At 44.0% G+C, this 22,670-nt stretch overlaps 3 protein-coding genes across 5 annotated transcripts in view; all 3 read right to left on the bottom strand.

The window, feature by feature from the left end:
- Positions 1-19,020, bottom strand: part of LOC307004439 (NACHT, LRR and PYD domains-containing protein 3) — a 70,096-nt gene extending 51,076 nt beyond the window's left edge. The window contains exons 1-2 of one of the 3 annotated variants that reach the window (XM_079623684.1): positions 18,433-19,020; positions 6,257-6,379 (exon numbers count right to left, since the gene is read on the bottom strand). In XM_079623684.1, coding sequence (XP_079479810.1) covers positions 6,257-6,379; positions 18,433-18,437 — 128 coding nt within the window. In that variant the 5' untranslated portion in view covers positions 18,438-19,020. Of the gene's footprint in view, positions 1-6,256; positions 6,380-9,126; positions 9,455-18,432 lie in introns of those variants that run through there. The other 2 variants (XM_079623682.1, XM_079623683.1) reach the window with 2 other exon arrangements.
- On the bottom strand, positions 18,933-22,650 carry LOC307004440 (zinc finger BED domain-containing protein 4-like). The gene is made up of 4 exons (XM_079623685.1): positions 22,459-22,650; positions 20,540-21,582; positions 20,063-20,379; positions 18,933-19,897 (listed from the first exon to the last, which is right to left on the bottom strand). The coding sequence occupies exons 2-4, from the start codon at positions 21,337-21,339 to the stop codon at positions 19,545-19,547; spliced, it is 1,470 nt and encodes a 489-aa protein (XP_079479811.1). The 5' UTR covers positions 21,340-21,582; positions 22,459-22,650; the 3' UTR covers positions 18,933-19,544.
- Positions 22,150-22,670, bottom strand: part of LOC307004441 (uncharacterized protein) — a 25,295-nt gene continuing 24,774 nt past the window's right edge. Inside the window, exon 5 of the mRNA XM_079623686.1 lies at positions 22,150-22,565. Coding sequence (XP_079479812.1) covers positions 22,553-22,565 — 13 coding nt within the window. The 3' untranslated portion in view covers positions 22,150-22,552. The remainder of the gene's footprint in view (positions 22,566-22,670) is intronic.

Below are 22,670 nucleotides of genomic sequence, written 5' to 3'. Positions count from 1 at the left end.
GTATCAAAGCAGCTTCACAGTATTAAAATAAAATAATAATAAAACGTCCATGTTTGGTAATGCTAATCAATAGTAATATTGATTGATTAATTAAATTGAATATCCCCAACTGAGCAAGCCAAAGGCAACAGTGGCAAGGAAACGAAAAACTCCATCAGGTGACCCAATGGTGACCTAAAACTCCATCAGGTGACCTAATGGAGAAAAAAAAAAACCTTGGGAGAACCCAGGCTCAGTCGGGGGCCAGTTCTCCTCTGGCGGTTATGAACTAGAGGCCGGATTTAACTGTAAGATTAAAACATTTATATGAATGCCTGGTTAAAGAGATGCGTCTTTAATCTAGTTTTGAACTGGGAGAGCGAGTCTGAGCAACGAACAGTATCAGGAAGGCTATTCCAGAGTTTTGGAGCTAAATGTGAGAATGCTCTCCCTCCTTTGGTGGACTTAGATATCCTAGGTATAACCAAAAGCCTCGAATTTAGCGATCTTAAAGAGCGCGATGGATTATAGGACGATAGAAGATCCGTTAAATAGACTGGAGCTAAGCCGTTTAGGGCTTTATAAGTCAGTAACAATACCTTATAATTAATACGGAACTTTATAGGTAACCAGTGTAGAGATGATAAGATCGGTGTTATATGATCATATTTTCTTGATCTGGTAAGAACTCTAGCGGCTGCATTTTGGACTAACTGTAGCTTGTTTATTGAGGATGTAGGACAACCAGCTAATAGAGCATTACAGTAATCTAGTCTCGAGGTCATGAATGCATGACTAACTTTTCTGCATCAGAAACTGATAGCATATTACGTAGCTTAGCAATGTTTCTAAGGTGGAAAAATGCCGTTTTTGTAACATATGAAATATGATTTTTAAAAGACAGGTCGCAGTCTAGTATGACACCCAGGTCTTTTACTGTAGAGGATAAAGTAGCAGGACATCCTACTATGTTAAAGTTGTATTGTGAGAGGTTTTGTGGGCGGTTTTTTGAACCGATGAGTAGTACCTCCGTCTTGTCTGGATTTAATAGAAGAAAATTACGCGTCATCCAATCTTTTATATCTTTAACACACTCTGTCAATTTTGATAATTTAGCGTTTTCATCCGGCCGTGATGAAATATATAATTGAGTGTCATCAGCATAACAATGGAAACTAATTCCATGTTTCCTTATAATATTTCCAAGTGGCAGCATATATATTGAGAATAATAGAGGGCCTAGCACAGATCCCTGCGGCACTCCATAGTTTACTGAAGATATGATTGATTTTTTTCCATTTAAATAGACAAAATGGTAGCGGTCAGATAAGTATGATCTAAACCAGCTTAATGCTTGTCCTTGAACGCCAGTATAATTTTGTAGTCGATCTAAGAGTATTGTGTGATCTATAGTATCGAACGCAGCACTAAGATCAAGTAAAACTAGTATTGAGATACAGCCTTGGTCCGAAGCTAAAAGTAAATCATTAGTGATTTTAACGAGCACAGTTTCAGTGCTATGGTGCGGCCTGAATCCTGACTGAAACTTTTCATAGATGTCATTTTCTTGCAAAAAAGAGCTCAGTTGTGCGGACACAACTTTTTCTAATATTTTAGACATAAATGGAAGATTTGAAATGGGTCTATAATTTGCTAGATTATGTGGGTCTAATTGTGGTTTCTTAATGAGTGGTTTTATAACTGCCAGTTTAAATGTTTTTGGAACGTGACCTAAAGATAGAGACGAGTTAATGATATTGAGTAGAGGCTCTTCCACTACAGGTAACACTTCTTTCAGTAGTTTAGTTGGTATAGGATCTAATAAGCACGTTGTTGTTTTAGATGAAGTGATACGTTTATTTAGCTCTTTTTGTTCTATAGTTGTAAAGCACTGTAATTGTTCTTGCGGGGTGATAATTGAGGCTGATTTATAAGGCGCGATTGAAGATTGAATGTTTACAATTGTGGTTCTAATGCTTTCTATTTTCTCAGTGAAGAAGTTCATGAAATCATTACTGCTAAACTGTAACGGGATATTTTGGTCAGGTGACGTTTGTTTATTTATTAGTCTAGCCACAGTGGTAAATAAAAATCTTGGATTATTTTGGTTGTTTTCTATTAGTTTGCGGAGATGCTCAGCCCTTGCCGCTTTTAGGGCCTTTTTATAACGTGACATACTGTCTTTCCACGCGATTCTAAAGACCTCTAAATTAGTTTGTTTCCATTTATGCTCTAATTTACGGGTTTCTCTCTTTAGAACATGCGTAGTATTGTTGTACCATGGTGCTTTACTTTTCTCTCTGACCTTTTTTAATCTAATGGGTGCAACAATATCCAATGTTCTAGAGAGAATGGTGCTCATAGTGCTAGTTACTTCCTCTAATTTGTCTGTTTGTTTGGGTTCAGGCAGTAACTGAGACAAATCAGATAAGCAATTTGAGAAATTATCTATGGTGGATGGAAGGATTGTTCTGCCTGGTCGGTAACGCGGCGCAGTATGACATGGTACTGTAGTCCGTAATATACAAGTTACCAGGAAGTGGTCACTGACACCATCACTTTGTGGAATGATATCTATATCGGTTGGATCGGTTCCATATGATATAATTAAATCGAGTGTATGATTAAGACGATGAGTTGGTCCTGTGACGTTTTGCTTGACCCCAAAGGAGTTTAATAAATCTGTAAACGCAGCCCCTAACGCATCATTTGAATTATCTACGTGTATGTTGAAATCTCCAACAATTAATGCTTTATCGACGTTGACCAATAGATCTGAGAGAAAATCTGCAAACTCTTTTAGGAAATCAGCGTAGGGCCCTGGCGGTCTATATACGGTAGCCAAGGCTAGAGATAATAGGAATTTTTTTCTTACATCTAAGAGCGTAACATTTAATACAAGTACTTCAAACTAATTAAATTTGTCACCTGTTTTCTGAGTAACATTAAGAATATCTCTGTAGATTGTTGCAACACCGCCGCCACGACCAATCAGACGGGGCTCATGCTTATAACAGTATCCTGGGGGAGTAGACTCATTTAGACCGAAATAGTCATTTGGTTTAAGCCAGGTTTCAGTAAGGCAAAGTACATCGATGCTATTATCTGTGACTATTTCATTTACAATAGCTGCTTTAGGTGTGAGTGATCTAATGTTCAGAAGACCTAGCTTTAGAAATTGTTTTTGTTCACTAATAGCGAGATTTTCTGTTTTAATAACAATTAGATTTTTCCTAGATCCTACAGTAGATTTATTATTTGATCTCACTAAACGAGGAATAGACACAGTTTCTATTAAATGTTCTACACTAGTGTAACAGACTTTGTTGGACTCTGTTATGATGCACTAATTCTTGATGTACTGGCGCTTGTTGTACAGTATATGTGTGTATGTATTTTTCCCCTCGGGGCTTGCCGTAGATTGGCATGGGTCATGCGCGCGCTTGTACTGGAGTGTTGCGGGTTTTCTTTTGGAGTTGGTGATCTGTGTTATAATAAAGTGGAGAAGAGTTCCAAACGGTTATCGTTTATTGTTTTCTTATTTCTGAAGTGTTAGGCGAACCCTGTCTAAACGCTCGGTCACATTGGTGGCAGCGGTGTTGTTTTGATTTATTTGCGTTTACGTGGTCCAGTGTTACGACGGGTGTTTAACTAGTTAGTTTACAGTGGAAAGTTATTAACTGAGTTTAGCACGCGCGGGTTCAACGTCGACGCGGCCATCATGTGGTGTAAAGGCGATGATGATTTATATTCGAGACGGGACCGCGACAAGATCAACAGGCACGTGAAAATCGAGCTACCGCCGCCGTTCTCTGGTGACGAGAAACATGAGCAGGACTGGGAGAGTTCATAGACCTCCGGGCCATTTGAAGGATTTTGTTTTATATTGAAGTGCCTGTATATGGGTATGGAAGAGTGCAAGTTTGAATTTGTTCTATTGTAGAGCCTGTTATAACTGTCAAAAAAAAAAAAAAAAAAAAACCTGTTCTATTAATAGGCTTGTTGCAGTAAAAATAATGTGCTATGTACTCTGTTTTGTGTTTCATTGTACACGGCTGTTTATTGTTTTTGACGGTTGATGTTGTTATTCTGAAACATAAACGGGGACGTTTATTTTGTGAGGGGGGGACGTATGTAACAGACTTTGTTGGACTCTGTTATGATGCACTAATTCTTGATGTACTGGCGCTTGTTGTACAGTATATGTGTGTATGTATTTTTCCCCTCGGGGCTTGCCGTAGATTGGCATGGGTCATGCGCGCGCTTGTACTGGAGTGTCGCGGGTTTTCTTTTGGAGTTGGTGATCTGTGTTATAATAAAGTGGAGAAGAGTTCCAAACGGTTATCGTTTATTGTTTTCTTATTTCTGAAGTGTTAGGCGAACCCTGTCTAAACGCTCGGTCACACTAGTATTTATATCAATTAATTTGGTTCAGCAGAGACTGTGATTTGGATTTTTGGTAACTAGTCAAACGGTCTTTAACGTCTTGGAGATGTTATCCGACAGAAGATCCGCTCCATTTCTACTTGGGTGTAAGCCATCAGCGCGGAAGAGCCTAGAACGCTCCCAAAACAGATTCCAATTATTTATAAAGAGCAGTTTCTGCTCATTGCACCATGACATTAACCATTTATTTAGCGCGAATAATCTACTGAACTTCTCATGCCCTTGTCGATACGTGGGAAGCGAGCGGCCCAGACACGATGATCGTTATTTCAGGCGATGCGGTGCGTACCGTCTCGATTAGGTTCCTATAATCCTTTTTCAAAACCTCCGTCTGCCGCAGCCTGACGTCGTTCACTCCTGCGTGCAAGACGACAGCTCCGACGCGCTCGTCACCGTTCAAGATCTCGGGTACTCGCGCAGCGATATCAGAAACACGGTCATCAGGAAAACAGTGGCTACGCACCTTACTTTTACCTGACGTAGCGTGGACGTTCCGAACAATTGAATCGCCGATAATCACAGCATCGCGTTCCGTTTCGCGAAGAGGGGAGAAGCGGTTCTGAGTGGAAATCTCGAAAACCGGGAGGGGCGGAGAGATTCTTCGCGTCTTCCGCTGCGAAACAACCCAAGCTTCGTGACGGCGCCTCGGAGCCGGGGTGTATGAAACTGGTGAGAACCGCCTTGGCGCTCGTGACCAATGCTGAGAGACGCACGGTGTTGACGCAATCGGAGTCTGCGGATTATTAACTGATTTGTGTGCATTGACGCGAGATGTTTCAAGAGCTAAACGCCGGTCTCTTAGCTCGGCTTGTCTCTCTAAAAGGTCGCGGATCTGCTTCTCTACAGCTTCCAGCTCAGACTGCACCACGTGCAGCTCGAATGTGTCCTCACCTGCACCAAAAGGTAGACAACATAACGTTTCGTAGCGAATTTGATATATTCGCCATTTAAACAGATGGACAGTAAGTTAGCAACGACGCTACCAGTGATGCTATCAATATTAACGCTAATTTATAACTGAAATCTTGGATATAATCTGTCTTTTTAATGGTACGGGTGTGATGTAGACGCACGATAGGCGAGAAAATGTTCGTTTGTAAGTGAGTGTAAAGAAGACGCGCTCAGCCGTCCGACCCACAGGTGTAACGGACCGGTATTGGGTCAATCGGTTTGAGACGCGTCTACTCAACAGTCCGCGTTGTAACTATGAGATTTTGAGCAGCAGTGCTTCTCAATGAGTAAAAGTAGAAAATGTTCGTTTGTGAGTGTAAAGAAGACGCGCTCAGCCGTACATGATAATACAGAAAAGGTTATGGCTACCCCTATGTTTTTATGGTCAGTGATTACAATGATACCATATACAACATCATTAACTGTTCAGCTGAATAGGTAATGGTGAATTCAGTGACGTGAGAAGGAAATCACAGTATCTGAGAACCTAGGCTAGACTTCATAATATCATGTCTGTTGCATGCATGTTGTGCAGAGTTTAAAAAGCGTAATCCTTTTGTTTATTAACCGTTTATTAAAGAGTAGAATATTCAATATGACTTTAGCTTAATTTCCACTGTCGGGATAAAAGCAGGTGTGCTAGTGCGGGCCAGGGCTATTAGCCCTGCCTGGCCTGTTGAAAGCCCTGGCTCGCACTAGCCCGACAGTGGAAATGTGGCTACCGTCTCATTCACAGTCTCCTCCACACTTACACAGAGCTGTGCACTTTAAGGAGGCTTTTTTTTTCTTTTGCAATGCCTGCGGCAGCCTTTCTTGCAGCCACAACTTAAGAGTTCAATCACCGCAGCAGTTCAATCACTAACTACATGTTTGTACTCACACAGTGTCAGTGGTCACTGCTTCATCACTGAGATCAGGGGGATGACGCATAGATCCATCACTCTTCATAGACACACAGCTAGTTAGTGAACATGATGCTGTCTGACGTTCCTTTAGTCTGATACTGAGATAAAAACATAGATAATTAGGATAATCTCTCTTTATTGCCGGTTTAAAGGGGTCATGAATTGAGAAATCAAAATGTTCTTGATCTTTTTACATATAAGTCATTGTACTATGAAAACATAATGTATCAGAACTCAAAACTTTATTGTTATTCCAAAAAAAAAAAAAAAAAAACTTCCAATCTGCCAAAACATCTCAGGTTATGACTATAATCATGGTTCCCTGAGAAAGGAACGAGACACTGCATCTATGTGCTATGGGGAATGCCTCAGCGTGACTGTGTCTGAAGCACATGTGCAACTTTTCCAATTATGTTGGGTGTAGAGGCATACCGCAAGCTATAAAAGATACCCAGAACAAAGCAGCATTCGCTTCTGATTGGCTGAAGCAAGCTGCTCCCAGGCATGCAAGAAGTATGGCAGGGTGACGCAGTGTCTGGTCCCCTTTTCAGGTAATCATGGTAACAGTTTCAAGGGAACTCTATGCAGCGTCTGACATCAACGCTATGGGGAATGAAATACCTACTGCGCCATACTGATGCATGCCTGTTCTAGTGTGAAGTCACTAAGAGCACAGCTTTGGATAAAAGCACTCGAGACTCTAGTGTGGAGTCCAGGCTATAAAAGTGTACCAATGTGTGCGGAGAGGCCCAGCCGGCCACTTCACACACCTCCTGGAGGGAAACTCCTGAGAGTAACACTTTAGATGCCACCCTACTCCTAGTTGAGTGGGCCCTCACTTCCAGAGGTGAAGGTAGTTCACGCGCCTGGTCGGCTTTATAGATAGCCTTGTAAAGAATGGATGTAATCAAAATGCCCTAGACATCATAAAACCTTCCCCATCTCCCCTTTTGTTCAAATAAGGTCACCGGCCCCAAAGAGTCGCAAAACCAGTTCTCTTCAAACGCTGTTATCACCTCGGCTCTCCAGATACGACCTTAGCAGAGACAGTGTCTGGTACCATCAAAGACAGCAAAGGAGACCAGACGGCACTAGCCATTTGGTCAAAGACTAGAGACAAACTTCCAATACACAAGGACACTGCCTCCATTTTTCCCCACACACTGTCCAAAATGTTTATAGTATTTCCCCTGTGTTTTATTCATGTCCCTATGTTATATTAGCCTAGTTATGATTCTTTAGTTATGTTAGGGTAACTTCAAATGCTGATATCCAAATGATGGTGTACCACTGCTTTAATGTCTTCAAATCCCCATCTTTCTTTGTATCAAAATAAACCTCTTTACATTTCATAATTAATGGTGTATAGCAGGGGTTCTCAAAGTCTACATTCAAAGGTCCAAATCTGAATTTTCAGCAATGTCAAAGGTCCAGAAATAATTGGTTATTACAAAACTTGTTTTTAATAAACATGCATAACAAATCAACACAAAATAAAATGGAACAAAGTCCGCTCTCCCGGTCATCTTTGATTGGTCACCTCAACAAATGTGTGTGAACTGATAGGAACTTTAAGAGTTCTCTGATCAGTTCAGATCTTGGCTCAATCTCTTTTGAGACGCTACGTGTCTTGTCTCCTTCTGGCAACTTTATCTTTAAGTTAACTTCATTGGATTCAACGTGGACCACCCCAAAACGAACGCTTCAGCGCACTCCTGGCAAAATCATCAAGAATCTACTGTATCTGGACTTGTTCAGCAACCAAAGTCAATGCAAGTACCTCAGGAAAGAGAGAGAAAGGAAATTTCAGACGCAGTCACGATGAGGCATTGCCCATAGCGTTTCGTCAGGTGCAGCATGGATTTCCTTCGAAAGGATCAACTTGTTTTCTACTTCCTCTATATTACATAATAGAAATAAATACATCTGTGTATTCTCCCTTCATAATCATTGAAACTGTTTACACTGCATAATGAATCTCATATTTACATTGTGTCTACACCTTTTGGTTATGATGAGAATGTAACCGATGTTAGGGCAGAGGGTCAATAATCACACTCCGGAGGAGCAGACACCAGAGGACACCAAGAGGCAGACAACAAGAAGTGAATTTTAAAAGGTAAGTATTTTATTAATTTAAAATAATAAAAGCAGTGATGCGAATGTTCGTGGCTGGGACCCAGCATGGGAAGAGGAACGGGGGGTGCAGGTAAGTGGTTCTTTGGGGGTTCCTCTTCTCACTGGTTCGTGGGTGAGACAGTGGCTTTCTTCGTCTCTTCGACCCGTCAGATGTGCTCGTGAGACAGGCAAATGACAGTGCTCAGACTCGGCTGGTGTGTATGTTCGTAGAACAGTCGATGGGAGGACAGCAACTTCTCCTCTTCTCCGAGGGACAGACAGTGACAGTGCTCAGGCTCGGCTTGTGTGTGTGTGTTCGTAGAACAGCCGATGGAACGACAGCAGTTTCTCCTCTTCTCCGAGGGACAGACAGTGACAGCGCTCAGGCTTGGCTTGTGTGGCCGGATCGCGGTACTTTATCCGCCTGCGCTCTCGTTCCGGGTTTGGAGAGTTTGTGAGACTGGACTTTCGTTGACGCGAGCGATAGTGCTCGTGAATTGTGGTGCTCAGGGTGTATTGAGCTCCTCGCCACACCGTGTACAAAGGGAAACCTGGACACAGCTTTAGACAGATCAATTTGAAGGGATCTTCATATTCAAACGTCAATTTTCATTCATCACAGTTTCAGAGGAAACACAGTCGTTTGATCTCACCACACTTGTGCATAAATCACTCTTATAAATCCTCACACGTGTGTATTTCACTCTTTCAGACACTGCAAACTCACTTCATCTCCACAGTGATTAATCGACCCGTTTCTCTTCTCGCTGTAGGGTGAATGACTCAAGGAATAGTGTTTTCAGAAGATTGACGTAAGCACATCAGCGATCCTCCCAGCTGTTCCAGTTACTACGTTTCGCTCTATCAACAGGATAACACACACTGCCCGCAACACAGGTTAGTCACGCACTGGTGATGGACAAGCTTCACATGTGGTTTTCTCAAAGGGTAATCAAATGAAGGGTGCACTTAACTTTTCCTCGGTGTGTTATTCCAATCCTGCGATGGTTTCCTCTCTCACTTTGGCCAGTCACTTCTCCTTTTTCTGCTGTATAATCTCCTAACTTACTTCGTGGTGCTGCTGTTCATGGTTGCTTCAGAAAAACTCACTTAATGAGCACGTCTCGGGGAAACTTCACAATAGAACACCGATCAGACATTCAACCTTCAGCTTTCTCTTGTTGCGCCGCTGTCAAGACACACACTGCTGTCGGGAGACACACACTTGCCCAGATACACCACCCTCTCACTGCTCAAACACTTCCCTTTTATGCTCCCTTGTCCTGAGCGCGTGCTTCAGCTGATTCACCTCAACTGCCGCTCGTTATGGCCAGCAATCAAGCACAGCCAGAATTGGGACCAATGAGGGATTTTTTTGAATATCTGGTTCTTTCACCCGGTGACACCCTCCCCCACCGGATCCGTTCTAGTCCCGAGAACGGGGTCCAGACTCCCATTCTCCGTATCTTGCAGGGGGTACTCCTCTGGTCTCCCGTTGGGAGCGTCGAGCTGGGGCAGCGGCCTCTTCCTCCCTTGGCTCAGGAGTGGGGGCTCTTCGAATCATAGGCCAGCCCACCCAAGGTGGTGCAGGGGCCACAGGCGCTGGCGGCGCCTCGGTCTCTTGTCGCGGGTAATTGGGACAAGGACGCAGCAGGTTTCGGTGCAGGACTCTCACGGGGCCGGACTTACCCTCGAGACGGATGGTGTACACAGGTTGGTCAGGCCTTTGCTGTTGCTCCACTACGTAGTGGGTGGTCTCCCACCGGTCGCTGAGTTTACCCTTCCCCTGGCGCCGGTTATCCAGTATCAGTACCCGTTCTCCGGGTAACAAAGGAGCCCTTCGGGCGGTGCGGTCGTACAAGCGCTTGTTCTTCTTTGCTGCTACATCCAAATGCTTGATTACTTTGTCATAGGCAGAGTGGAGTTGACGATGGAGTTGACGATAGGCTCCAGTTGATGGAGGTATCAAGATGGCGCCGGTGTGCATGGCTGGCCGTCTGCTCTCTCTCCTGGCTTTGTTTTTTATTGTTATTCCTAAAGTTTTTTCATTGATTACGTATGACCGTCAATTGCTTTTAAACATAAGAGACTCTATTGAGGCCGTATCAAACACTGATTTGAGATCTGAGAATTTTAATAGCCCACCCCCTCCCTTCTTGACGAATGTCCCGGCCTTTCGAAGCCAGTTGCCATGGAGCCTTCCTGAAAAGAAGCGCCGCAGAAGAAGGGGGAAAAGAGGGGGTATCGCGGTCAAATTAAAGTTGCATCTAACAAGCTTACATCCATTATGCCATGGCTTGGGCCGCTTTGAGTTGGGATGTGGCTGATTTGCATCATGGCGCTCGCTCGAAGTAGCGTATTTTTGGATTATACCTGTGACTCAGGGCAAGTTTTCCAGCTCTCCTCGTCTCCGGACACCACGTCTTCGCCGCGGGGGTGTAAATCTCAACAATCTTCGCTCGCTGTGCTGTGCTACACAGACGAACTGCGATTCGGTACAGGTAAAGATGGCTTTGGTAAATTCAAGATCGTTGATCAACAAGACATTCATCTTGCGAGATTTCTTTACCTCAAATAAATTGGATTTTCTGTTAATCACTGAGACTTGGATGACTGCGGGGGATACAAGCCCTTTTTCCGAACTTGTGCCAACAAATTGCTCGTTTTTAAACTGCCCTAGACCTTCTGGACCTTCTCAAATTCCCTGGCTAAAGATTTTCTTAGTCTGGTTGACTCTCTGGACTTCATTCAAGTGGTAAATGGTCCCACTCACAAACAAGGCCATACCTTAGATCTTGTATTATTGCATGGTATTCCAGTTTGTAAACTTGAAACTCTTGACCTGAGTTTTTCAGATCACATGCCTATTATGTTCACTTGCTCTCTTCCAAATGGTAAAACTATGAAATCTAAGAGGTTATTACAGCAAACTCGGCTTTTTAATCCTTCATCTAATGATGATTTTGCTGTTTATTTTAAGGAGGCCTGTTTGATGTACAACCTTGATTCCTCCTTAAATAATTCAAATGTAGATGAACATCTTTAATTGTTTAATTTCATTTCAAATGATATTTTAAATTCTGTGGCTCCTGTCCGAGAAAAACGACAAAAATCTAAACCTGAACCCTGGTTAAACAGTACCACACAAGAACATAGACGAGTTTGTCGTAGAGCCGAACGGAAGTGGAAAAAAGATAAACTACAAGTATCTTTTGAAATTCTACGTGAATCATTAATTGGGTATCAAAAATCAGTTAAACTGGCAAAATCTCAATATTTTTCGGATATCATTGCAAAAAATTGTCATAAACCTAAAACTCTTTTTACCATTTTAAACTCTGTTTAAAATCCAAATAGTGCTGTTTCTTTGAATGCCTCAGCTGCAGTATGTGAAGATTTTCTCAGGTTTTTCACAGATAAAATAGTTGACATAAGACAGTGTATAGTATCTTCAAATTATGACCTATCTGTCCCGCATCTCTGCACTCCAATTTTTAATGAATTCCAGACAATCTCTTTAAGCTCCTTTCAAGATATAATTAAGCATTTGAAACCCACTACATGCCCACTTGATATTGTTCCCACTCGGTTTTTTCTTGAGGTCTTTGATGTTGTCGGACCAAGTATTTTAGCTATAATAAATAAGTCACTTCTTACAGCAACCGTTCCAAGATATTTTAAACACGCAATTGTTAAACCACTGCTTAAAAAACCTAATCTCGACCCGGCCGTCTTATCAAGTTATAGACCGATCTCAAATTTGGCTTTCATCTCTAAAGCCTTAGAAAAGGTGGTTTTAGTACAATTACAGAGCTTCTTAGAATCAAACAATATATTTGAAAAATTTCAATCTGGTTTCAGGAAGCATCATAGTACGGAGTCTGCACTTTTAAAAGTTTTAAATGATATTTTATTAACTGTAGACTCAGGGGACTCAACGATACTTCTACTTCTAGATTTAAGCGCTGCTTTCGATACTGTCGATCACAAAATTCTTATATCGCGGCTAGAAGAATATGTGGGTATTGAAGGTCGCGCTCTGGACTGGTTCAAATCATATCTCGAAGATAGGACTTTTTCTGTTTGTCTTGATGGTTTTTCTTCATCCAGCTGCGCCCTGATGTTTGGAGTTCCTCAGGGCTCTATTTTGGCTCCTGTTTTGTTCTCACTATATATGCTTCCTTTGGGGTCTATTTTTACCAAGCACAAGCTGTCATTTCATTTGTATGCTGATGACACCCAAATTTATTTGCCCCTGAAGCAAAACGACAAAACAGCTTTGAGATCCTTAGCTGTATGTTTGGCTGATATTAAGTCTTGGCTTTCTTCAAATTTTTTGCACCTTAATGAGAGCAAAACAGAGGTTATGGTTTTTGAGCCTTCAGGCACCTTTAATTATGATTTGGGAGACTTAGTTTGCTATGAAAGATCCTCTACAAAAAATTTGGGTGTCATTTTTGAATCCTCACTCAAATTTGACAAACAGATAAACTCTGTAGTTAGATCTTGTTTTTTCCAACTACGATTGTTATCTAAAACCAAGAGTTTTTTAACCTTTTCTGAGTTTGAGAGAGTGATCCATGCATTTGTGTCATCTCGGCTGGATTATTGTAATTCTCTCTATGTCGGAATTAGTCAATCTAATATAAATCGACTTCAGATGGTTCAGAACGCAGCTGCCAGACTTTTGACTGGTACTCGCAAGTTCGAACATATTACCCCTGTACTGCGCTCCTTGCACTGGTTGCCGGTCCACTACAGAATTGATTTTAAAATTTTACTTTTTGTTTTTAAAGCTTTGAATGGTTCAGCCCCTACTTATCTTTGCGACCTTGTGAACACAAAAACCTCTGTTAGATCTCTGAGATCCTCTGAACAAAAATTACTGATGGTCCCTAGATCTAGATTAAAGCTGCGAGGTGACCGGGCTTTTTCTGTTGTTGGGCCAAAGTTGTGGAACAGTCTCCCGGTCTCCCTCAGATCAGTTTCATCAGAAGCTGAATTTAAATCTAAGCTAAAAACATATCTTTTTTTCTCAGGCATATAACTGTTCCTAGACTTTTTAGACCTTTTATCAGTGTTCTGATTTACTTATTCTCTCTTTTTGCATTGCGGTCTTTATTATATTTATGTATGTGTTATGCATGTTTTTGTGTATAGGTGTGTACTGTGTATATATGCATATGTGTATATCACTTATTTTATACCTTTTTTAGTATGACATTGTACAGCACAGTGGTCAACTATCGTTGTTTTTACTGTGCTTTATAAATAAACTTTGATTTGATTTGATGGTGTCGGTGTACCCATTCAGTGGTGGTGGCGGGGGCTTCGGCCGGGACTGCCCCTAGCAGCAGATCTGTGGGCAGGCGCACATGGTCGGGGCATACCCCGTCGTGCTGTGGATGCTGTTATTATAGGCCTGCACCAGGGCCGGCAGGCTGTCCGTCCAGTAACCTTGGTGGTCTGCATCTAGTGTTCCCAGTAGACTCAAGAGCGTCTGATTGAAGCGTTCGCACCCTCCGTTCCCCTGTGGGTGATAAGGCGTGGTGCGGGTTTTCCGGCATCCGTACAGATTGCATAGCTCCTGGATGACACGGGACTCAAAGTTCGGCCCTTGGTCAGAATGGAGCGTCTCGGGACATCCAAAGGGCTGGAAGACATATCTCCATAGGGCACCGGCAGTGGTGGCGGCGGTCTGGTCCAAGGTTGGTATGGCCCAGGCGTACTTAGTGAACAAGTCAGTCACTACCAAGATGTTCTGGTAGCGGTCTGTTGGGCGACTTAAGGTCAGGAAGTCCATAGCCACCATATGTAACGGGGCTCTGGGTCGCACCGGAACCATGGGGGCCCTCACGTCTCGCCGGGACTTGAACAGCGTGCAACGGGGGCATCCTTGTAAATACCTCCCCACCGACTCTTCCATCCCACTCCAAAAGAAGTGCCGACGCAGTAGTGATACTGTCAGTTCTTGGCCCTGATGTCCTAACTGGTCATGATAGGCCTGGAGCAACGGCTGAATTTGGGCTTCGGGCACCACCACCTGAGATACCATCTCATTGAGTCCAGAACAGACCTGCAGATCACACCATCTCGCAACTTCAACCTCTTCCACTGCCCCAGAAGCAGGTTTGGAGGCTCTGGCTGGCGTAGGCAATGACCCTTTCTGTCCCGTCTTGTCGTTGGGCCAGTACGGCTCCCAACCCGCTATTGCTAGCGTCAGTGTAGAGGATGAAAGGCTGGGTGAAATCGGCGTAAGCCAGAATGGGGGCCTGCAACAACTCCTGCTTGAGTCGGTGGAAGGCGATCTCACACTCCTGACTCCAGGTGATGGTGGGGGAACTTCGGCTCCGTGAGGTACCAGTACCGGCCAGCAGCTGATTCAGGGGTTTTGCCATTTTTGAGAAGTCTTTTATGAAGCGTCTGTAGTACCCGACGAATCCCAGAAAGGACCGCACCTGCCTTACGGTCTTCGGGGGAACCCAGCCCTGTACTGCGGACACCTTCTCCGGATCGACAGCCACTCCTGCAGCGCTCACTCGGTGCCCCAGGAACTGAACTTCTCTTCTGAGGAGCTGGCATTTCCCTGGCTGGAGCTTCAGTCCATACCGTTCCATTGCCCGAAAGACTTGCTCCGAGTGTAACAAGTGGGAATTGAAGTCAGGGGAGTAGACGATCACATCGTCTAAGTAAACCAAGGTGGAGTCCATCAGCTGCCCTCCCAGGCATCGCTGCATGAGCCTCTGGAAGGTCGCAGGAGCGTTGCAGAGGCCGAAGGGCATGCGATCCCATTCAAACAGGCCGAAGGGGGTGGTAAAGGCAGTCTTCTCGCGGTCCTGTTCCTCCATCCTCACCTGCCAGTAGCCACTCGCTAAGTCCAGGGTAGAGTACCAGCTGGCGTAGGTCAGTCCCGTAAGGGAATCCTCAATCCAGGGCAGGGGGAAGGCATCCTTCTTGGTGACCAAGTTCAGTTTCCGATAGTCTACACAAAACCTCCAGGAGCCTGTCTTCTTGCGGACCAGGACAATTGGGGCGGCCCATGGACTGCTGCTCTCCCGAATAACTCCTCGTCCCAACATTCCTTTCAGTAGGGCTCGTACTTCCGCATACAAAGTCGGGGGTACTGGGCGGTATCGTTCTCGACTGGGTGGAGCATCTCCAGTAGGAATGGCGTGCTTGACTATGTCAGTGCACCCATAGTCTTCGTCATGGGTGGAAAAGACGTGTTGCCACTTGGCCAGTAGACTCTGGAGTTTGCAGGTTTGTTCTTCCTTTAGGCCCTCTCCTTTCAGGGACTCGCTCTGAAGGTGGCCCGGCATGCCCTGTGCAGTGGGACCAGGACGAGACTCCTTCTCCGCCAGGCCAACCTCGACCACTGTGGCGCTCACTTGGCAGAAGCGGACCTCCTGCTCCTCCCTCACCTGATGGGGGTTTACTGGCGTGATACGGGTCAGTCGTTGGTGACGGTAAAGATGGACGAGGTAAGTATTCGGGTTTCTTACTTTAACTGTGACTCGGCCCCGATGGGCTACTGTTAACCCCCGAGCGACTTCGACAGTCTGGCACTCCCAGTGGGGCTCAACAAGGAGGCAATCTTCAGGGCCATAGGTCCGTCCTGGAAGCCGAACCCAGACCACAGCTTCGCTCTGGGCAGGGACAGAGACAGCATAACGGCAGGCCACCCGACCAACGTCCTCCCGGTCTCGTTGGGAACTTGCCACCTGCACTCGCCGACAGTCGGTCACAACACGCTCCCACTCCTTCTTCTCGGCTGCGGAGGTGCAACGAAGAGGTCCAGCCTGAAATAGTTCCTCCCAACAGTCCATGATGACGTTCATCCCCAACAGGGCTCGATGTTCTCCCAGACAGGAGTCTCGCACGATCACTACCCCCTTCTGCGGGATTGTGGTGCCGTGGATTTCAAAGTTGGTGACCTGGTATCCGATGTAGGGGATGCTCAGGCCATTTGCTCCACGCAGGGTGAGCCAAGGGACTTCAGCTTCAGGTAGGTGATGGGCATTGAACAGATCTTTGGACAAACTCTCAGACAACATAGTGACCTGGGACCCTGTGTCTACCAGGCACCGAACAGTAACGCCATTGATCTTAATCTCCACGAGGGGACAGCATCCCACTAGGCCGTCTCGTGGAGCTGGGTTCACACAAGGGTCTATCCGGGGGGTCCCGACCACTTGACCCACAGTGGCCGGTCGTCCTAAAAAAAAAATTTGCGAGCTACATCGGGAGCCGCATTGGCGGCTGTAGTGTCCGGGCTCTCTGCAGGTGTTGCAAATCGGGTGCCCCTGCTCATCCCACTGGAACCTGGAACTGAACGGGCGGCTGGTGCGTCTTCCCGGATCTCTCCCTCCGTCAGAATACGAACGTTCTCGAGGTAAGGGCAGGGGCTCTGGCCGTCCACGGCGGAGCTCTCCAAGAATGGATTTTGAGAATTCAGCCATTTCTTCTCGGACGTCTTTTATTAACTCTGCACGTAGGGCTCGCTTCCAGTCGGTCGGTTCGGGCTGTGTTGGGGCACTCGTTCCACTTGCAGCCATACACACCGGTGTCTCTACAGTCTGATGGTGATCCTGTTCCAAGGCTAGGGCCTCCTTTTGTAAATCTTCGAATGTCAGGGTGGCGTCCCTTCGAAGCTGTAATCTCAGACTCTGTCGTATTGGACCTTCTCGTAGCCCCAACAGGAACTGGTCTCTTAACAATGTCTCTTCATCTCCCAGTCCATGATGTTCTCGATTCTTCAGCCTGGAGAACTGTTCACGTAGTCGCAGAGCGAACGCTCGCAGTGTCTGCCCAGGTCCCTGCTTACAGTTGAAGAACTGCGTTCGTAACACTGCCACTGGAGTCGAATCACCGTATTGCCCAGACAGAAATTCGAATATGGCCTGTGTGGTGGCTCGGACGGCTTCAGGTGCTGCTCGGACTTCTCTCTTCGCCTCCCCCTCAAGCGAATTCAGGACAAACTGTATCTTCTGGGCTTCGCTGAGCCCTTGCAGTCCGGCCAAGTACTCCACTTGCGCCCTCCAGTCCGTCAAACTTAGCTCAGAGCCAGATCCACCATACTTTTGAGGCCACGGAACTCACATAAACATAGATGCTGTTGGTGGTCGGGCGGCTGGTACATCTTCGTCCGCCATCCTGGGTCCTCTGGCCGCTCAACTCCGAGTGGTAACCCTGCCGACTTACGCCAAAAGTTATGTAACCGATGTTAGGGCAGAGGGTCAATAACCACACTCCGGAGGAGCAGACACCAGAGGACACCAAGAGGCAGACAACAAGAAGTGAATTTTAAAAGGTAAGTATTTTATTAATTTAAAATAATAAAAGCAGTGATGCGAATGTTCGTGGCTGGGACCCGGCGTGGGAAGAGGAACGGGGGTGCAGGTAAGTGGTTCTTCGGGGGTTCAGACAGTGACAGTGGCTTTCTTCGTCTCTTCGACCCGTCAGATGTGCTCGTGAGACAGGCAAATGACAGTGCTCAGACTCGGCTGGTGTGTATGTTCGTAGAACAGTCGATGGGAGGACAGCAACTTCTCCTCTTCTCCGAGGGACAGACAGTGACAGTGCTCAGGCTCGGCTTGTGTGTGTGTTCGTAGAACAGCCGATGGAAGGACAGCAGTTTCTCCTCTTCTCCGAGGGACAGACAGTGACAGCGCTCAGGCTCGGCTTGTGTGGCCGGATCGCGGTACTTTATCCGCCTGCGCTCTCTTTCCGGGTACAGCAGAACGGCGTCGTTGGAGAGTTTGTGAGACTGGGCTTTCGTTGACGCGAGCGATAGTGCTCGTGAATTGTGGTGCTCAGGGTGTATTGAGCTCCTCGCCAAACCGTGCACAAAGGGAAACCTGGACACAGCTTTAGACAGATCAATTTGAAGGGATCTTCATATTCAGACGTCAATTTTCATTCATCACAGTTTCAGAGGAAACACAGTCGTTTGATCTCACCACACTTGTGCATAAATCACTCTTATAAATCCTCACACGTGTGCATTTCACTCTTTCAGACACTGCAAACTCACTTCATCTCCACAGTGATTAATCGACCCGTTTCTCTTCTCGCTGTAGGGTGAATGACTCAAGGAAGTGTTTTCAGAAGATTGACGTGAGCACATCAGCGATCCTCCCAGCTGTTCCAGTTACTACGTTTCGCTCTATCAACAGGATAACACACACTGCAGACACACACAGGTTAGTCACACACTGGTGATGGACAAGTTTCACATGTGGTTTTCTCAAAGGGTAATCAAATGAAGGGTGCACTTAACTTTTCCTCGGTGTGTTATTCCAATCCTGCAATGGTTTCATCTCTCACTTTGGCCAGTCACTTCTCCTTTTTCTGCTGTATAATCTCCTCACTTACTTCCAGTGGTGGAGGAAGTACTTAAGTTTAGTACTTAAGTAAAAGTACAATTACTCTGCAAAATATATACTTAAGTAAAAGTACAATTACTACATCAACATCTTACTTAAGTAAAAGTCATAAGTACATACTTTTAAATTTACTTTAAAGTATTTTTTTAAGTAAAAGTACAATCAGTTGTCTCGATGTCTGGGCTGTTCAATTGTAATAATCACAAACAATTTCTATTGTGTACTGGAAAGGGTTGTTGTGCAAGCTCTCTGCAATACTGACACACTGTAAAAATCTGGTTATTTACTTATTACTCATTAAATATTAATTAAGCTAAGCCAATTATGACATACAATTTATTTTATTTTTTACTATACTTTTAAGAGCAGTATAGTTTTAAAAAACTCAAAAGCACACAGGTGAGTGTTATTCTGAACACTTTAATCAAATTTGTATGACCAGTTTATTCTGCTCAACAACAGTTGCTTTAGTCCTTTACCTTTAGTCCTTTAATTTGACAAGGGTGAGTGCTTCTCCTAAAACATGCAAGCAATATTGCTATTTAGAACTCTGATCAACCTAACATTAATAGGACAAAAAAAAATAAAAGAATCTATGTGAAAAACAATGAAGTCAATATAAAGGCAGATGTTACGATAAGAAACTTAAAAACAAAGGACCTTCAAATAAAAATTTTGGCCAGGCAATCAAAAGGGCAAAATGCCCCTATAGAACATGAGAGTATTAGAGCCCTAATACTGTATTTGGTTCTGCATAGCATTACCAATAGTTTTTGTTCAATTTCAACAAAATTTGGTTCTCAAAGCTTTTTGTCCCTAGCCTGCCTCTTTTTGCAGAAAAAATGTGCCCTGCTGTGCTAAACATTCGTTCGCATGCTGCTGATGCGGGCAATGGTGTGTTGAGCTTCAGGGACAAATTAAAAACTGTGGGCACTGACTTGAGTATGTCCATTGAGGTAGAAGTGTTGGCCAGATAGACATCCAACTGTTTTGTGGTTTCGTGGACATTTCCCTTCATAAGGCCAAAAAAGTCTTCCTCCTCAGATCCAGAATGGCTACCAGGTGATGATAAGGCTGGCTCTTCCTCCATGTGTGCCTTGATGTAGTCCATGCCTGCACACAAAAAAAAATATCCAAACATGAATGAAGAGTATTTCTGTCTAGCCTTTTAAAATACCAGTTAGCTTTGAAAATAACATATATTGGTTAAAATGAACCACTACCCATTATTCTATTAACAAATGAATGCTTGACAAAGAAATTATTTAAATGACTTACCCAACTTTAGCAAGTTTTCATTGCTTGTCCATGATGTGCGAAACTTAGGAAGTAAAATTGCAGCAGATATGAGTTCTGGGTCATTCATCATTTTTCCAAACCGCTGCTGTATTCCTTCCTGAAGAGCAGAGATCAGTGGCTGGCAGAACTTGGATGAAGTTCGGAGGCGGTCCAGCTTCACAGTTAGGAGCGTTATAGTGGGTACCAGCCATCCCATGTGGACATCCACCTCTCCCTGCAATATGTTGAGTGCCTTAGAGACTGGGTTCATGGTTGATGCATAGTCAGACAAGAAAGCAAGTTCTGCAGGGCTGAACCTGTAAAACACCATGTGAGAACATGCATAATGTCAGCATGATAAGCATAGGCTATATTGCAGTTCAATTAAATGGAGTAAATCATTAGTAAACAACATTATTTCACACAATCAATAGCCTACCACATCACAACTACGTATCTGCTCCATGACAAACTTACATTGGGACTTTAAGTGCAATGGTCACTGCTCTGACTGCTCCTTCTCCACTTTCCCTAATTATCCTCAGTATTCGCTCAACTGCAAGGAAGAGAGAGTTCCACCTGGTCTCAACTGGACGGATCAATTGCAGCTTGCACTCCCTCTCAATAACCTCTGCAGCTGTAGATGACCGGGCACTCTTATTCCAAAGAGCTGAGCACTTGGCAAATGCTGCACGAGATATCTTCTTGTACATAACATTTGATTCAGCTTTTCTAGCATCTACGGTTGAGATCAAATTCAGATTATGACAGGCACAACGGTGATGCTTTGGAAGCTGATATTCAGAACACTCATCTTCTTCCTCCATCAAAGCTTCCACTTCAACACCCTCTGTCTCCTCTTCTGCATCCTCCTCTTCACTGTCATTCACACCTTTACTCTCATCTTTAGTTGAACTTCCTTCATCTTCACATGCATAAACTCGGAAGGCCTTAATAAAGTTTGAGGCATTATCGGTTGTGGTCCTAACAATTTTTTCACGGATGTTATACTCACTGTGAATATCATTAAGTGCACTGGCTAACACATCATAAGAATGTGTCCCTTTCAGCCTTTTACAAGCCAGAGCCACAGACTTTCTTTCTAGGGTATCTGGGTCTATCCAGTGGGCAGTAGCCCCAATGAAACTTTGCCTATGAGCTGTCCAACAGTCTGTAGTCGTGGCGATATACTTAACAGTCTGCATTGCATTCTTCAATTTTTCTTTCATTTGCTTTGTGCACTTATCAATTCTCTCTCTCAATGTTGTACGTGACATGACTGTGTAATCAGGTTGAGTACAATGTATTAAATCAACAAACCCAGTCTGTTCTACTACTCCAAAAGGGTGCAAACCCTGGACAATAAAGTTAACCACTGCAAGGTCTATGGTCTTCTGAGATGCTTTGATGTCCTCAAGTTTTCGCTGCTTTATTGAAGGACCTCCATCAGCAAACAATGTCCCCTTCTTTTTAGAAGAAGTTGCTGCCAAGTACTCCTTCAGAAGTGGTCGGTGCTTTCTCTATAAAAGATAGTGACAACAGAATTAATACACGTTTAGCATTAGTAGTATTAGTATTTAGTAATATAGTCAATCTACAACCAAAATAAATCTCACAACATAATGTATTTTTTAAAATACATTTTTTATAAATACAAATATTTTTTAAGGGTTCAAGAATTAATCTAAACCACTACTAGTTAAGTGCAAGTGAAAACACTAACCTTACATTTTACTAGCATATTACTTTGTAATGACTGGTGGCAACATGTAAGTAAGTACCACACAAGCAAAAAGCTACTGTATTTGCCATGTTAAACTAAGAGTTTGGACCCTAAAGTTACAGGATTTTACATTTACGTTAATACAAAACAAACCACTGTATGGGGCACTGAAACGCGAAACCAACATATGTTTGCAAATTCTAAAAAAATGTCATGATATTGACGAAAAACAACTGTCATAGTGCAAAATTGTTCACAATCGAATCAAAACACGATATAGTTTTGGCTGCATGCTTACTTGTGAATGTCAACTAAATACCCAATGTTGAATGGTAAAGAAGCTAGGGGCCGTATACATTTTTTTTTTCATCGAGTCAAAACAAACAGCTATTTTAGCCAACTACGAATGTACAGATATAGCAGTAGTTTGCTCATCTCCAAAAATGTAACGTACTAGCAAGCTATCGTCCCTGCTGTGCTAATAACCAGCTAACGTTAATGAAGTTGCCCTGTTAGGGTAACGTTACCACTAACTTACGTCAATTCGTCAAACAAATATTATACTGGTGTGATATTTTTGTTATGTTGACATCCGTTTTTCTATAACAGTCATAGCACCATGTCATAGCAAGTTTGTAACTTAAATATTAATAACTAGCATTGCATGTCTTACCTCTATATGTTTCTTCAAATTTGAAGGGGAGTTTTTAAACGCCAACAGTTCTTTGCGTTGAGGTAGGCACTTGACACATTGAAAACGCCAGGAGTCATTCTTTGAACCTTTAAATTCAAATAACTTGCTTAAATAAGGCCAGGGATGTCTCTCAGAATCAGAGCTGCAGGGCACAGACTCAAGCTCAGTCGACGTTGTTGGCTCTTCGTCCA

This window comes from Phoxinus phoxinus, assembly GCF_949152265.1.
Source record: "Phoxinus phoxinus genome assembly, chromosome: 9".
NCBI lineage: Eukaryota > Metazoa > Chordata > Actinopteri > Cypriniformes > Leuciscidae > Phoxinus > Phoxinus phoxinus.
The sequence above is the reverse complement of the archived record's forward strand: the minus strand, read 5'-3'. Positions and strand labels throughout refer to the sequence as shown.